Raw genomic sequence first — 16,806 nt, forward strand, 5'->3', positions numbered from 1 at the left:
AAGGGTGGAGTTAGGGGATTTCTGATAACTCCTCCCCGCTCTCTCCAAAGGTCTCTGGCTCAATCCAGCAAAACTCAAGAGGGAACAAATACCCGAAGAGCAGAAATCCCCCAACATGTCGCATCACCTCATGAAGGAGAAGCTAATGGGACAGAGCCACTTGCTTAGAGCGTGTGTATTCCGCTCTATATCATTAATTTACTGATGTTAAATATTTCAGCAGGTAATTTACGGGACTTCCAGGACTATCCTAGTGGCTGTGATCACAAATTACTCATCAGTGGCACTTGAATGAGAAAAGTCTTTCTGCAGAAAGGCATTTCTGTAGCTCTTGCTGGTGTTTTGCATTTCAGCTGACTCCCTCTGCCTTCCTGAAGGAGGTGTCTCTTACCACCAAGCAGAGGCTGGCCAGCACCCGGGAGATGAGGCGGCCCCGGATTACCCAGCTTCTAGACATGGGTGAAACCTCCCATCACAAGGTAGCCTTTTCCTGCCCTTTTCCTTGCTGCTTGATGTGACATTTGAAGAGGGTGTGTGTTTGTGACAGGCGTGCCTCCGGCTCATCTGAATACCTCAGTGGCTAGGGCCTGTTGTCTTTTCAAACTGCTGGTGGTGGTGGAGTTCCTTCTGCTGGGGAAAGGTAGAACGTTTTTCCCTGGTGAGAGGTTGGAAGTCCTGATTTGCACTAAGTCAATATAAATAACCTCTGCTGAAGTTGGTGGGTTTTGCTGGAGTTTAGCTGATACTGGGGGAAGGCTGGGGCAGGCCACAAGGGCTTGAGCTTGCCATTTTCCATCCTCCTGGTGAAATAGCCACCTCGTGCTTTGGTGTAGTCACTGTCAAATGCTTGGGGTCATGGGACTCCCTCAACGGTGGCAGCATTGGCCTTTGAAGGCTGAGGGCCTATAGAAATTACTCAAGATTTAACAAAACCAAGTGCATAAATGCTTTGGGTTGGAACAATGTGTGGGACCTTTACAGGGTGTTAGATTTTGCAGGCTGCCAGATAGACGGGGGAATGGCCCTGGGCAGAGGGCCCTGGGAAGTGCGTTCTCTGGATCAGTGGTTACTTAGATGTATGTTTAAGCTGCTTTTCTCACAGGACTGCTCACTATAGCACACAGTCCAAACAGGTGGATCGCTGAGGTAGGCTGTTGAGTGGAAAATTGCCAGCAAGAGACCTGTAACCAATTGGTTAAGGATTGCCCTAGGCAGCACAGGAGGCTGGGAACGCATCAGATGAGCGCACACATAACTGGCAGCGTGCTGCAGGCACGAGCTGCCCTGTGAGCGTGGCTCCTGTGGAGCAGCAGGAGGCCTGCCTGGGTCTTTTGAGTGGGAACAGTGCAGCTGGGAGAGGGGAGACAAAGCAGGGAGGAATTTTCTCAAGTATTGCCTCTGCTCTGTGAACATTTGCTGTTTGTGTATAGTTTCAGACATGCTTCTGCAGTGGTATTAAATGAAATGGCAATAATGGAATACAATAAAGCATCTATTTAAAGCCTGTGGAAAACGGAGATACCAAGTCCAGTCTTACTGAAGTTGCCCAGTAATGCTGAGAAAAGAGCTAAACCTTACCACTATCCAGCATTCACCTCCTTTGTCTTTTTCCCAACTACTGTGTTACTTTCTTTTTAGCCTTACCTCCTCTGGTAGTGTTGTCTTCTAACTGGTTTCTAGGCTCTCTGTCAAAAAAGATATTTAGGGATGTGTGGGACTCGGTCTCTCTGTCTCAGAGTAAAGATCATCCCAAAATTGTTTCCCATGGAGTCTCGTGTAAATTCTTGGGTTTCGCTTGCTCCATGAGTGCTCGTGGCTCTTCCAGGAAGTGCTCTGGAGCTGTGTGACCACGTCAGCACAGGGCTCTGCTGGCAGTAAGCGCTGCCTTGCATTCTGGAGAAGGAAACCTGGAGGAACACCCGCCAAAAGAGCTTCTTAGCTTGAGCCTGCTCAGTGTGGTCCAGAAACTTTTGATCAGCTCAGAACACAGGTGGGGGGTTGTTTCCCTAGCGTGAGCTGCGTGGACATACTCACCAAGAGACTGTACTCCACTGGAGATCGGTGTAGGATTCTTTCATGAATGTTTCTCCCAGCAGCTGACCCTCCTCTCACCGCTCTGTCTTGCCTCTCCAGTTCTCAGCAGTTGACCTGGAACAGAGCTTGTTTCAGCCTTTTCCTTCAGAGGTGGTATTTCAGAACTACGTCCCCTTCGAGGTCTACGAAGTGCCGCTGATTCTGAGGAACACTGACAAGGTAAGTGCTGGGATGCGGAGGTTTAACACTGTGCTGGAAGAGGAGAGCAGTGTAATTCCTGTGGTTTACAGCATAACAAGTTATCTGCTGCAGCACAGCACACCCAGAATAAAATGTCTCACCACCTTTATTCTGCAAGATGGTGGAAATCTTCCCATGCTGGGGATTCTCCCCCTGATTTTGGCCACACATTGGTGGTATCTAACACAAAGGAGCTTTTCTAGTCGGCGTCCTTCCCCTTGAAAGCCCTGGATTGATGGGAACGTTGAGGGTTGTACAGTTCTTACCTGCTCTCCTGCTTTACCTCGAGTGTGCACCATGTGCTGGTGGCTCCCTGGTTAATCTCAGTTTCTGGCAGGGCACCCCTGCCTCTCACAGCCTGTTTAGCTGCCTCTGTGCGGCTCACTGTCAAGGCCCAGGGCTTGAGCCTTCTCCATGCTGGAGGAAGTTATGGTTAGTGGCATTATCACTCCAGGAAGGGTGTTTTGAAGCCGCAGGGGAAACAGACTGATTTAGCAGAAGCAGTGGGAGGCCTTTAGGTGCCACTTTAGGCTCGTGCTAAGCTTAATGCAGTTCTGTCAGGTTTTTCTAAGCAACGTGGCTCTCTGCTTTCCCTTTGGAGAACCACAGCACATCCAGAGTAATGTTCTCTTGAAGGTCTCCAGCTTTACTTGAAAAAATTGTGATCGTTTTGAGATTTCCCAGGAGAGCTGAGAAGGGAGAAGCTTAAAAATGCCAGCAATGTTGTTGCACTGTAAAGAGAGACCTTTTGAATTTTGGCAGGGGAAACTTTTGCTTGAATGAGGCATGTGCCAAGAGCAGCTGGTGGGAAAAGACAGGAGGGAGGAAAGGAGCTGAGTGGGAAAGTGCTCTGGGAGAGAACATTGTACACGCAAGGGTTTCTCTTGACACGTAACAGTAAGTATGCTGGAGGCAGAGAATGTTCAGAAAAAGAAAGGTGTAATTAAAGATACTGTTCTGTAATGAAGAGTAAGATGTGTACGTGAGAGGAGGGCAGGACGGGCAGAGGGAAGTGTCCGTGAGAGCACGTGAATTAACCCCCCCTCCAAATCTACCAGTCTTGTTGGAAAACAAACAAGTGGACAAAAAAAGCTGTCAGGGCATGTTGCGGGTGGGGGAACAGCAAGAGAAGTCAGAGTATATTCTGAGGGAACAGGTTTTGACAGGGACATGGTTGGAAATGGAAGACCCTTTGGCAAAGACAGTTGCAGGGTGGTCCCTCAGTTATTCCTGGAGAGTCCTGCGCCATTCCTGGCCTGGCGTTTAGCTTGGGAATACTGGAAAGAGCAGCGTGGGTGCCCCTGTCCAAGGGAGACCATTCATGGGGTCCACGCTGATTCTGGGCCCTGGCAGGATGGATTCCATCCTGGTGTATTAGGTGCATGTACCTCTGTAAGGAACTGAAGGAATTGATGCCTCAAACATTCATCGACAGAGAAAACCTGCAGGACAAGCTGTGGCCTTTGTGATTAGTCTAAGGAATGTCACCCAAGGGAGCGGGAGTGTATGGAAGGCTGCACCCCCCACTCCCTTGCAGTTGTATTGACAAACTCCTTATGTGGGCCTCAACGGGGGGGGGGAAACTGAGTGGAACCGAAAGTTTCCCCTCAAGCACAAAGACCGCTAATCCCTGGCTGCACTGTGTAAGCCCGGTACTATGTGGCTCTGTTGTGTAAGCCAGACACCATGCTTGCCTTGCTAACGACTTCGTGCCTTCACCGTTGAAGAGGCGACAAGGCCTGACAAGAGGTGAGCATTTCTGCCCCAGAAGCAGAAGTATGTTAATCAGCCGATAAGATGAACTGAAACTTTGCTGTGTGTGCACCCACCACCCAAGATGGTCGGACCCGAGACAACTCTGGATCCAGGGGTGCTGATCCAGATTTCTTTGACTCTCTTTCTCACCTTTCTATTTCTTTCCTTGCTTTTATTTCTTACAGATTTATAAGAGATCACATTGCTTATTATCCTTTTCCAAGTTTAAATTGTTTTCTACCGCAAGTAAAACATTTTAACCGTTCGCTTGCTGTCATTTCACCTTAATTTAACCCAAGGGGATCACGGAACTGTTGCGACTTCCTGGGCTTCCTGCCCCGGGTTGTGACAACCTCAAGAGTTAAAAGTGCTTTGGAAAGGTGGTTAACGTGAGATGTCCCCAGGGCATGGCCAGGTATTTTCTCCTCATGTTTCCATATGAGTGGCAAAATCATAGTTTCCTGTCTTTCCTGCAGGTTCCTCGGCTGGTGAAGGTTGTCTTGGAGACGTCGCCTTACTTCAAGTTGACCAGCCCCGGTGGTGTGTGCTGTAAGGTAGCACCTGGCATGTGTTCAACTTTCCGCATCCAGTTCACCCCTGAGGAGAACAAGGTGAGACTGGAGGTCCAGAGAGGTTGGTGCCTTCAGTGGAAGCTGAACCTGCAGGGCTGGATTCAGAACAGGGCATCTGCTGTGGGTTTTGAGGACTGTCCTGGTTCCAGTGGGGTTGCCCTGGATCTAGAACCGGGGGAAACTCTTTCCCCATGGTGAAGATTATGCTCTCATAGGCTGGAGTCTCTTACGTGTTTCAGACCATTTTTATCCTTCAGTGATGGAACATTTAATGTCATGTCTGCTGGTTTCAGAGATAAGAGAGTCTGCCGCCTGTGGTGGGGCGGCCTCCCAAGGTGTTGGTTTCTGGTACCTGTCCAGTGCTGTGTGATTATGGGTTTGCTCCACTCACGGTAGATACAGAGGTCTGTTTAAAAGTGACCTGTTATTTGGAAGACCCAAAGTGAGCCTGATCAGAGTGGGGACCGCCACCTTTGAAAACTGGAGTCACCTTAATGCCTAGCGTGTTGGACACGGTAGCGAGACAGCGGAACATTATGTCTGAAGTCATCGCGGTTTTTACGCACTGGTTATAGCCCACAGCCTGCTGTGGGGTCTGCTCCAGGCTGTGGTCGGGCAGTCTGCAGCTGGTCCCCTCTTGGAACTGCAGGATGCTGTTAGCTGCTGCAGCAGGGACTGACGGGCTGTGCTTTCCCTCCCTGCGCTTCCTTGAGCGTTCGCGAGGGAAGATGCACGTGGAAGAGTAGGAAAATGGCAGGGTGGGGTGTTGATGTTTAGCCATCTCTACCCAGTGGTAGGGGTTTAATTATTATGGAAAATACTAGAGGAACAAATGGATCCAGAGAGATTTTCTGTTTCCCAACGGGCAGCCACTTCCCTGCCTCACCCTGGACTGGAGCAAAGATGGTGCTTTTCCATCCCCTCTGTTTTCAAGCCTTGCAGCTGTGCTGTCTGCGATGGAGCTGCGAGGCTGAGGCAGTGGGAATGCTGTACAGGTGGTAGGGAGCCAGCCTGGCACAGGCACACTGAGCTCTAGATGTCCCTAACTCGGCAGGAGGTTGTTGGGCTGCAGGTGGCTTTGAGACATCTGCCTGAACGAGCACGTACGGGAATAAACAGGCAGGTACAAGCTGCAGGCAGACACATTACCCAGAGCCTGCGGTGTGGCTGTGTCGTCATGCGTGTTGTTGTGGTTGCTCTGTCAGCTGGCACCTCTTCCATGCCAAACACGCCGTGCCTTTGCTTAGAGGTTTGCACATCAGTGCTGTGGCCCTGGCAGGTCTGATTCTCAGTGCTGTGATGTGAAGGGTCAATACTGTTATCTGGAGGCTTGTTAGTACAGAAGAATTCAATACCTGGCATGGAAGGGGGGAAGCATTGCAGGGAAACAAGGAAAGGCAGGCTGAGTCCTTCCACCAGCATCCTGCTACCTCTTAGCACTGTTCTTCGCATGACTTTGTTGGAGAGGTGAGGCTAGGGGATAGCTTTGAGCCAGCAGATGTTTCTGCACTCAGCCAGAGGTACAAGATCTCTTTGGGCATACCTGCTTTTTCATCTTTCACTTGCTGCTTAGATATAGTTTTAACACTTTGTCCTATCTTCAAACAGCATGGATATAGAAAACTAAAGAGGAAATGCCCTGTGGTCCCTAGCTCCCCGTGCTTGTGAAATAATCTGTTCCTTTGGAGGGACTGAGCAATTATTTAACAACATTAATATTTAGGGTTAAAATTATGTTGTCCTAGGGCAGTTCTCCAAACTACCCAAGTGACACAAGAGCTTAATCTCATTGAAGCAGGTTTTGCAAAGTACACCGGTGCCTTCAAAATGTGATTTATTCATATTAATTAGTGTTCTTTTTGGGGGTGGCAGAGGTAAATTGGTGCCCATGAAGGGCAAAGTGCTGCTCCTCAAGTTTAGAGAGTCAGCAGAGCAACATGTGAACATCACCACAAATACAGGTAGGGTGAGAGAACCCGCAAGAACACCAATGTCCAATACTTTGTCCCTTGTCTTGCCCTTGAACTGGCGAGTGTATGGAGCAGGGAGCTCTGCCAGCGAGAGGTCCTCTGCACAGCTTCAGTGACACTCCGGTGGTTTCTGCTGCACTGGGGGTTGTGCAGGGCATGGGCAGAGGGATGCATGCTGCTCAGCGAGGAGCACGTGGGGATTTATACAGCAGAGTCAGAATTTTGTACGAATGGAACATTTTGTCTCGTACTTGATGGAGTGTGGGCCAGCGAAGTACCAGAGTGCTGTAGCTCAGCTAAAAATGTGTCAATAGCGCAGTCAGGAGGTGCACGGCACCTTGAAAACCCCTTAGCAAAGAGGCTTTGGGAAATGGTTCTGTAGAGCCACCTGTGTTGGGCTTGCAGTGGCTTGCATGCAGAATACCTGTGTGTTAGTTGTGGAAGGCTTACGAGTGCTGCCTTTGAACAGCCTCTGCCCCTCTGCTGCGCCATCATCTGCAGGGATGGTGGATCACCCAGTGAGCTGGGACGCAGGTACAAGCCCCTCTGCCAGGGCTGGGCAGTCCTCCTGCTGTGGAGTTGGTTTGAATCTGTTCTTCCCTGGGGTCAGTCTGACTTCAGCGAAGTCACCCCTGATTCAAGGGAGTAAAATTGCAGCTAAGCCCTAAATAAAAGGACCATGTGAGTTGTTAGTGGCTGAAATGCCATGTGCCATGTAGTGCTTGCTGGAAAAATGAGCAGTTTCCTGTTTTCTTGCAGTCATTTGGGAATGTGCCACAGGATTGGACTGTCAGAAAGTAAATAAATAGCTGTCATGTCTCTCTGTTTATTGGCACTTGCCTTAGAAATAAGAAATGCTAATTTTTCTGTTGGGCAACATTTCCAGTTAGTTACTCTTGGTGCTTCTGATGTACACATTTCTGTGTTAGGGCTTCAGCTGCACGGTGTGGGTGTTCTCGTGCCACCCTGTGTTCGGGTGTCCTTGCATTATGGTCTGACAGTCTCTGCCTAATTGGAAACCATTGTGGAACTGACTGGCAATAGACAGGAATACATTTGTGGGTGTCCTTTGGCTTATTAATAGATTGTCTTAAAGGAAGAAGGAAGCAAGAAGCATATAAATACATAGCACAGCTTGTTCTGTTTTGTCCTCTCGCTCTTTTCGCTGTAGCAATACAATATATTCAAGCAATACAAGTTCAGTCTGTAAGGTTTGCCAGATTCATTACTGATGCTCAGTGGAGACTGAATTAATGCCCATTAATATGAAATATGGCAGGCCAATGAGTTATTGCATTACTGAAATTAAAATTCAGTCGGGCGCTGTTAGATGTTTGGTAGCACACAGAAGCTATTCCAAGTACACTTTTAAGATGACTTTTGCGGGGAGGAAAGGGGCAGAAAATCAAGGCAAATGGCCCTGTGCAAAATGAACCTGGAGCAAAGTGACTGATTTCAAAGCGTCCTGTGAATTGGTGGCTGAGGAAGGCAGGAGAAGGGCCACCCCTTCTCATGGGAAGCTGTCTTCACCCTCCAGTCTCTCCTCTCTTCTCATGGCCCTTATTTTCCAGCCTTTATGATATCCTGGTTTCAGCAGGGAGCTTTCCCTGCTTGACTTGCTATGTTGCCTCGTGCTACAAGGATCTCTTCTTTGCAGTTGTCTGCTGCAAGGAGTTCAGTGAAGTGTTTAGGATTGGTTACGCAGCAAAACCGACACCTCGTTTGCTGGTGTACTGGGCAGTTAGGGTTGCTGTCACTGTGACAGTAATTAATGTTAGCCTGAGTTTGCAAAGAGCCTGAAATGACACCTCTGAGACACAAGCAGTTCTTTAATTTCATTGGGTGCAAATTCAAATGCCAGTGGTGATACTTTGCAGGCCAGAGCTTGTAACTTACTGCTTCTGGAAGGTGAATAAGAGAAGAGGAACCATTGTACAGTGACAGGTGTTTTCCTTGAAACTGGGAGAGGAGTTGTAGGAAGGATGAAGTTGTATTTTCATGAAAATCTGTAGACTGAAGCTGGTGGGTCTAAAAACAGTCTTTAAAGCATGGAAGTGATGCAACCCCTCTCTCACCGAGGCATGCTGGTTTAGAAACCTGGTTTGAAACCGTCTAAGGGTTTGCAGTTGCAAAGTAAAACAAGGCTGTAAACCGGTTCCAGCTGTACCCGCAGACTTTAAGCAAGTGCCTAGCAGAGCTGGTAACGCAGGGCAGTGCTGCAGTGGAGAACTGCAGCCTGTATCTCCTCCCGAGGGAGGGTGATTCAGCTTGCAAAAGCTCACAGGACTGTGGGTTCACAGCAGCCTGAACAGCCAGCTTCTGCCTGGCACCCCTCTTCCCTTGGCTTTCCCCTGCTTTGGCCTGAGGCTGCGTTCAGCTTGGTGCAAGGTCCCATTCTGGTGGGTCACAGAGTGTGGCTGGAGGGTCAGGGCACTCTGAAGAGCTGAGTCCAGCCTTGTACAGGATGCAGCGTCCCAGGGCGTCCCTGGAGAAGGGGCTCGGCACGCAACGTGAGTGTGCATGAATGGCGAGAGGCAACTTGCTCTCTCAAGGTCATGGTTGTCTCTGTGGCCAAATCCTCGTTGCTTTAGCCTTGCCCTCGTGTACCTGGAGAAGTCCCTTTCCCGGGGCAGGCAGTCCCAGTGCCCCTCCCCGGCCCCAGAGCTGGGAAGGTGGCATGTGCTTGCTTCTGGGGGGGTTACACCTGGGGGAGGCATTTATTCCTTGGGCTCTTCTGTACATTGCTGTGGATCCACTTGCTCCTTAGCAATGACAGTGACTTGAAAATGGTTTCCTATTATTTCCCTTAAATACTTCCAACTGTTGAAGTTTCTTTTTTCTTTATCTCCCTGCTGATCTGAACTCCTTGCATCATCCTCTGTCAACCTGGCATCTGGGAGAGAGAAGTAAACATGGCATGCCAAGATGTAACAAGGCAGGCAGCTTTCAAGTGGATTTACAGTGCCTTTGTTACAGTAGTGTGGCCACAGTAACAACAACAACAACAACAAAGTAAATAGGATTCTTCATTTGCTAATGCAATGATCTGAGGACCTAAACAGTCCAGGATGTGAAGTACCCAGATAGTAGGTGCTTTAAATTCACATGGGCTGCCCGTACCTTTTATTTTAGATGGCTTAGGCTGCAGGATTGAGTACAAAATTGCTAATTCAGAAAGACTTGCTGAAGATGAAACGCTCTCCTGAAATGTGATATTCAGTTCTGTAGGTCGTTTGCTGCAGTTTCCTTCCTGGTATTTTACTTTCCAAATACGAGAAGCAAAAGCCCTTCTGCAAGGTCCAGTGTGAATATTTGATATGTCTAGAGAGAAAGATCTTTCTTTATTCTTTCTACATCTTGGCTGTGACAACATCTGTTACAGCAACCTTAAACCCCAGCTGGTGGGTAGCGCTGGGTGTTAGTTGTTGTGTTCAAGCAGTAGCTCTGTGTCTGTGCCTCCTCTGGCTGCCTTAGGGCCCTTCCAGGCTTGGAGGGGGGCGGGTGTGGGAGAGCAAGAAATCCCAAGCGCAGAGGAATCTGAATCTGTTCTGGTTAAGAGAGTTTGTTGTGTGCAATTCCTAAATCAAATTATCTGCTTGCTGTTTCAACAATGATAAAAATGGTAATGATAATGATGGCTTCAAAGCACCGAGGGAATGATATCAATGATAAAAGATGGCTTCAAAGCACCGAGGGAAAAAGATCAGGACAGCAAGTGAGTGATAAGATGCAGCGCTTCCGTCAACTCATGGCTAAGAGAGCTGCTGGAGGTAATGGCTCCTGGCCCCACTGCAACAGTTTAACCGGTGATTTCAGCGGGGGCAAGGGGATACTTGCAGCACTGCAATGCCACACCGTCCATCTGGAGATGGATCTGCTCCTCCCTACAGTAAAATGATTTTGGTGATTTGATTTGCCTTCCTACTGCTAAAGGCCAGACAGCTGGGGGGACTGTCTGTCTCTTTTGTGAACAAGCCAATGCCAGGGAGTAGCACAGCTGAGTTTGCTCTGGCAGGGCTGTCCCAGTGTCTCCCATCTGCAGCTCCTGCTACCACCTGCCTCAGACAGGCATGCTAACAAGGCATCAGCCCTGCAGCAGAGAGGAAGCAAAGCTATTTCCCACGTCCCCTGAGGCTAGGTGAGCTGGAAAGGGAAACTGAGATTAGACACAGGAAGAACTCTTAAATCTAGGGTAGAGCTGGAATAGGCTGCTGAGGGCAGGGGTGGAATTGTTAGTGCTTTTAAGTACTCGTCAGACATCTTGCAAGAATAGTTTGGGTGTAGAGCTGAGCCAGTTCTGGGGTGGGGAGATAGATCAGATAGCTTTTTAAGGGTGTGTGTCCCCAGCCTTGTCCCTATAATGCTCTGGGAAGGGGTGGGAAATACACACTTACCCTGCACTCACCTGACATTAAAACAATTCCTGTGTCCAGCTTGTTAAATATTTCACCGAAGACTGAGTGTTGGTCGTGCACGTGGCAAAGTCCTTTTGAAAATGCACCTGAGCGTCCCCTGGCCAGCGTCAGTGAGGTCGCCGCGTTGCTGGGATTGGAGTTAGTGCTGTGGCACAACTGGGTGCTTAGTGGAGCCTTTGATCATCTGCGGTGGTGATCAAAGCGGGTTCTTGTTACTGCTGTCATCCCTTCCATGAAATTGCTCTATTTTGGTGCCTCCGAATCAAAGTATCAGATAATTTTGTCTGGTTCTGCCAGCTTGCTGTGAAAGCAGGTGAATCAATGGGATTGTTTCTTCTTTGCAAGTTAACAGCCCTGTTGAAGTCACGCTGCAGGAATGAAAGGTCACTAAGGTAAAAAGTCCTTTGACATTGCTGGATGCTACTGTTAGAGTCATAGAAAACAGCAGTTTTCCTTCTGCCATGGGATGGTACTGAATGCACTGTGCTGAGATTGTTTCTTTCCCTGCAGGATTATTTCTACCAGCTCACCTGCATCACAGAAAGGGAAAAGTTTATTGTGCCGATCCGAGCTATTGGTGCCCGAGCTATCCTGGACTTCCCTGACCAGCTGAACTTCTCCGTCTGTCCAGTCAAGTACAGCTCCCAGAAAACTCTGCTGGTTCGCAACGTCGGTAACCGGGAGGCTCGCTACCGCATCAGCACTGAGAGGTAAAGGAGCTCGTCTTCTTTGTGCAAAACACTGTTGCATGATAACATGGTTGGTAACAACACGGAACCAGAGCATCTGAGCTGCTGTATTGCAGCCGTAGCTGGAAACGGGCAGGACACGTGGGGTTTGCTGTTGCTTATAGTGTTTAAGCGTGACGCAACCTTTGATAAAACTCTGCGTGCTGCAGCGAGGTTTTGTACTGCAGTGGTGTCTCCAACACAACATCTCGCAAGAGTGATTCTGTTAGATTGAAAGAGCAAACGAAGGAAGGCAACCTGGCTGGCCGTGGGCTGTGTAAGATGCTGCGTGGCAGGCGACAGCTCTAGGAGCTCGGTTCCTGTAGACCAAACGTGGTGTGAAGAAATGGGCAAGCTGTGAGCTGGTGAGAGAGACATTTAAGAATTTACCAGCAGCTGTGTCTTTATTTGCAAGTGCCTTTAGAGATCGTAGATCAAAGCAATTGGTATTGAGGCCCTGACAAGAACACTGTGTGGTCCAGGAACTTTGTTTTCCAGTAGGTTTGGTCTGGTCCCTGGGACCAAATATTAAGTAGAATGAGCTTTTAGGTGGAGCTGAGCAGACACTGGCTTCAAAACTGCACCACAGCCCCAAAGCAGCATGCTAATGAGGGCACAGGCAAAAGATGCAGCAAGTGTCTGGTGCATGGGTTGGGGGCCTTTTCTTCTAGAGCTTTATCTCTCCCAGATTTCCTGGAGAGTGCTCGAATCTGTAAGGATCCAGCTTGCAACCTCCTGATCCTGAGTACCTTCTGAAACGGTTACACACCAGTGTCGGCCAAAGACACCCATGCTCTGGGAGGCTGCAAGCACGTGGTGTTCCGGTGGTCCCGAATCAAATGCCTGACATGAGTTGTGTTGTGGACAGCCTGTCCTGCTCCTTTTGGTCTCAGAAGACAGTCACCGGTTTCCTGGTTTGCTGAATGGGAGAGGGTGGTGCAGCTGCAGGGAGATTGGTTCAATTGGCTGATAATTCGTGGTGAGTTGCTGGGTCCCGGAGGTCTTGGTGTAGGAGCTGAGGTCAAGAATGCAGCAAAGACCAGCGGTCTGACTTGGTGCACCTGAGTTGCTTCAACTTCTTCTCCAGGAAAACAGGGCTCAAAAGGCTGCTCTTTACTTTTCTCTTGTGAAATGTGAGGGTTCAAGAGGAGCTTCCCCCAAAGCCTGGCAAGGTGTTTAAGCAGGCTTCTAGGATGCTATTTAAGGAGGCTGCTTCTTTTCCCTGTGGAAACACGTAGACAGGAACTTGTAAATCACTGCACAGTTTTCCTCTGGGATCTCCAGATCTAGTTGTTGCCACCAAAATAAATGCTCAGTGAAGTCTAGCATCTTTTTGCAATGTACTCTCCAACTCTTCTATTGAGCGATACAGCACATGTCGAATCCTGCTTGATATGGATTTTAAGAGTTTCTGAACTTCAGCAATTAAATATTTCGGTCCTGATTTGCAATAAAGAAATGGGAAGCATTGCAAACATTTTATTTCAAACTACACCAAAAAATATTCTGAACAACTGGATTGCATGTGTACAGGGATGGAAAGCTGGTATGATTTCCTTTGTCAGCTGAGGGCATCTGCCATCTCTTCCATTTCATTATGAACTTTTGAAAGCCACTTTGAAATTTCAAACAGATGATTTAAATCTTTGAATATAAGTAGCATTTTATTCTAATTAAGTTGCCCTGACTTTTGTTCAGATTTCTTTTTAAATACTCTTAAAAGAGTATTTAAAAACACATGCTTGCATGTGAGAGGAGGAGGAAGAGGAGGATTAGTGGCGTAGAAGAGAGTGAGAGATCTGTCTAAGCTTAGATCCATCAGGTGACCTCTGTATCCTTTATTCTCTATCTAAACAATTTAAACTTGTGCTTTCTGGCCTGAGCATATTCAGGCTCTTGCCCATTCACAAGTCAGCTGCAGATGCCACCATTTCCTAGTCCATCGTGCTGTTCATATCGTGTTTCTTTGCAGCTTTTCTCTGGATTTCCTTCTCTGTGGCACCAAGCATAACCTGTTTGCCTTCACCTTCAGTGCATTTTTCAGCCCATCTCCAATCCTAACCTTTCCCCTCGGTACTGAGAGCTCAGCTCTTGCATCTGGTCACTTCATGATGACTTTCCCTGCCTGTTACTCATTTATCTAAAGGCTTTGATGTTTTCTGTTGTGCATTTCCCTCCAGGGAAGAGCTCTTAAGTGAAGCCGTGGGGCCAATTCAGCATCCTTCTGCTGTTCCCCGTTCGGAGCTCTCCCTTGCTGTGGTTTCTACCAGAAGCATGGCTGCATTTTGACCACTTTTTCATGAAGGGAGAAAACCACCAAAGCCCTCCCTGTTATGCAGTCTGGCTTTGTGCCTCTCCTCCCTCTGCATGTCCATACCCAGCTCTTAACTGCATAGCATGGTAATAAAAAATAACGATAGTATAAATAGAGAAAGTCTCTTCCTGTTGTCGCATTGTTAAGGCAGGATAATGAGTTTCTGCTCCATGACATTCACAGAGATAAGTGTCATTCCAGTGCATTCCAGTTGAAAATGGTGTCTGGAAGCAGATCTCAGTGCAGCACTGCCTTTTCCTGACATCGCTGACGTTGTGCTGTGCCATGCTATGGGGCTAGAGGGGATCAGTCCGAGATAAGATCCATTTAGGAATGTCCCCACCAAGCTCTGAAAGCTCAGGAAATGATCCTGCGAGGCACAGTGCCTCGAGCCCCCTTGCATCCCTCCCTGTAGTACCCATACGCTACCTGGAGGCGTGAGATTGGCCAGTTACTATAGGACGTGCAAAGACCATCCAAGGACGTGAAAATAGAGCCTAGGTGCAGTGAAAGAGGGAAATACAGAGCTTGCGAGATGCTGACTCCACACAGGATTTCTCAGCACAGAGATGGAGTCTTGGATGCTTTGACTGTAGCAGACTGGGTTTACTGGAATAGTTATACTGCTTGACTTTGGCTGTTATACCATTACTAAAAAATAATATATGCGAAGATTAAACGACCTTTGTTTTTTTTTCCTGCAATAGATCTTAGTGGACAGAAGAGGCAATTCAATCACCAGTAATTTTACTGTCTTCCTTGGGTTTGGAGGTAGCTTGTAATGAAATCAATTCTCCCAAACTCAAATGATTTTATAATGCACCAGTAGACCAAAGAAAGGTTGGCTGCAGAAGATAAACACGCCACGGCACTTGAAGTGTATTGCAGCCTCCTTGCACACTGCATGTGCCAAAGGTGTGGTTGCAGGAGAACAGGTGGCATGGTGGTTTGAGAGCCTGGGCCACAGAACTGCCAGCTTTGTTCACTTGTCAGTCATGTTTCTCAATTCTGTCAGGAGTATTTGGCCTTTGGTATCATCATGGGATGCCCAACTGTCAAGATGGTGAAAGGAAGCAAGATGTAAATGCCAAAATATATCATTATGAAATTGCTTACAAATCTAGCGTTGCTTTCTTTCTGAAGGGCAATAACAGGCAAGATCTCGGCAAGTACTGATGGGCAGGTCTCTCCTAAATTGGTGTGGCTAGATAAGTTTATACAAGCTGGGGACTGCAAGGTGCCATTGGGAGATCTGGACTTGTGAAAGTTTAGATGTCGTACAACAAAGCAAACCTACAAATGGACATAGTTAAAAAGCATGTCAGAAGAAATCGAGCTATTGAAAAACCTCCAAACCTTATCTTTTGTGTCTTTCAGGAGCAGTAGTGATTCATTAGAAGGGTAGATCTAACAGGATGAGAATTATCCTAAAGAACAGCTCACACTTAATGGATAAAAAGCCAGCGTCTATCCCGCTAGTGTCATCTCTCGGCAGTGGTTTTCATTTGGCTATGACAATGTGTCAGGGATGTCTCCTTAGCATCTCTTCTTATCTGTAGACAACAGCTTAGTGACGGTGACTGAAATTCAGGGGAGTTAAGTTTAACCGTGGAGTTTGCATCTTTGGGTCTTGGAGAACCAGGTCCATGTGAGGAATAACAAGCTCCTGCCACAGCAGTAAGAGAGTTGTCTTGTGGGTACAGCATGGGGTGGGATGTAGGACATGCAGTGTCTGATTTGTGCTCCGTTTCTCAGTCCTGAGAACTGAGTCCTGAACTTGGTTGGATCCTCTTCTTCTGATAATTTGAAGAGATGAAGATATCTTCAGGAGTGCTATTCCCATCCTATCCCATCCATCTGAGGGCAGGAGTATGTAGACATGGGGAAGGAGTAGGAAGGTGATGGGATGGGAGGTAGTGCTGAAGTGTTGCCCGGGATCCCCCTTAACTAGCAGCTTTTCTGTTCTGGCAACATTTCTGAAACAAAAAAAAAAAAAAAAAAAAGGAAAAAAACAAAATCTCTGCCTTTCCCACACCAGGCAATGACCCCACCCAAGCCCTGGCAGAGACCTGCAGCAGTCCTGGCATAACCATCAGTGCGGATGCAGGACCGTGTAGAACAGCCCAGTTCTGAGGCTGGTGGTGTGGTGCCTTGTCTTCCCCCCTCTCTCTCCAGAGTTTCAGGTCCAGCACACAAACGTTGCAGGCCCCGTGCTTCGGTGGCAATGCTCTCGCTGGTTGTAATGGGAGCAGGTCAGGCCCCTAATTGCAGCGATATCTCCTTAATGAGCAGAAACTCCAGCAATTTCATCAGCTGTCACTACTTACATGAACAAAGTTCAGCTTGCGCATGGCTCCAGTTGTTCTCAATATTTTTGTGTGTGTTGCATTCTCTAATCATGGTGAAACTCTCCAGAACATGTTTTTAAGGTGACAAATTGACCACCAGCAAAGCACTAAAACCAATAACTTTTGTTTTCTAAGTGGGGCTGTAGAAGAGCCATGAAGCCCAGCTGCAGAAGCATGTTTCACCTGACTTGTCCCTTTGCATTAAAGCACTGAGTTTGGTGTCTGTCAGACAAGAGCCGTTTACCCGGTGACAAATCATAATTGCTCATATTAAGTCCAAAGTACCCCAACAAATTTTCATAATTATTTCCAATGCATTGCACAGAATTTGCCTGGTGGGCCAAGCAAACAGTTATTGAGCTTGGATTACAACCCAGAGTCCCAGATTGCAGTGCTTGTGAATACACAGAAAACCTCCTGTTAAACTCGC

General features: G+C 47.9%; 1 protein-coding gene and 1 long non-coding RNA gene across 2 annotated transcripts in view; one reads left to right on the forward strand and one right to left on the reverse strand.

Annotated features, from left to right (window-relative positions):
* Window positions 1-16,806, reverse strand: part of LOC141935867 (uncharacterized) — a 432,617-nt gene that overhangs the window by 339,143 nt on the left and 76,668 nt on the right. The gene's annotated exons all lie outside the window — the stretch shown is intronic.
* The window catches only part of LOC141935861 (hydrocephalus-inducing protein homolog), a 90,243-nt gene that overhangs the window by 919 nt on the left and 72,518 nt on the right, over window positions 1-16,806 (forward strand). The window contains exons 2-5 of the mRNA XM_074852507.1: window positions 354-479; window positions 2,134-2,253; window positions 4,506-4,640; window positions 11,497-11,696. Of these exons, the coding sequence (XP_074708608.1) occupies window positions 354-479; window positions 2,134-2,253; window positions 4,506-4,640; window positions 11,497-11,696 (581 nt within the window). The remainder of the gene's footprint in view (window positions 1-353; window positions 480-2,133; window positions 2,254-4,505; window positions 4,641-11,496; window positions 11,697-16,806) is intronic.

Source organism: Strix uralensis, chromosome 29 (assembly GCF_047716275.1).
Source record: "Strix uralensis isolate ZFMK-TIS-50842 chromosome 29, bStrUra1, whole genome shotgun sequence".
Lineage (NCBI taxonomy): Eukaryota > Metazoa > Chordata > Aves > Strigiformes > Strigidae > Strix > Strix uralensis.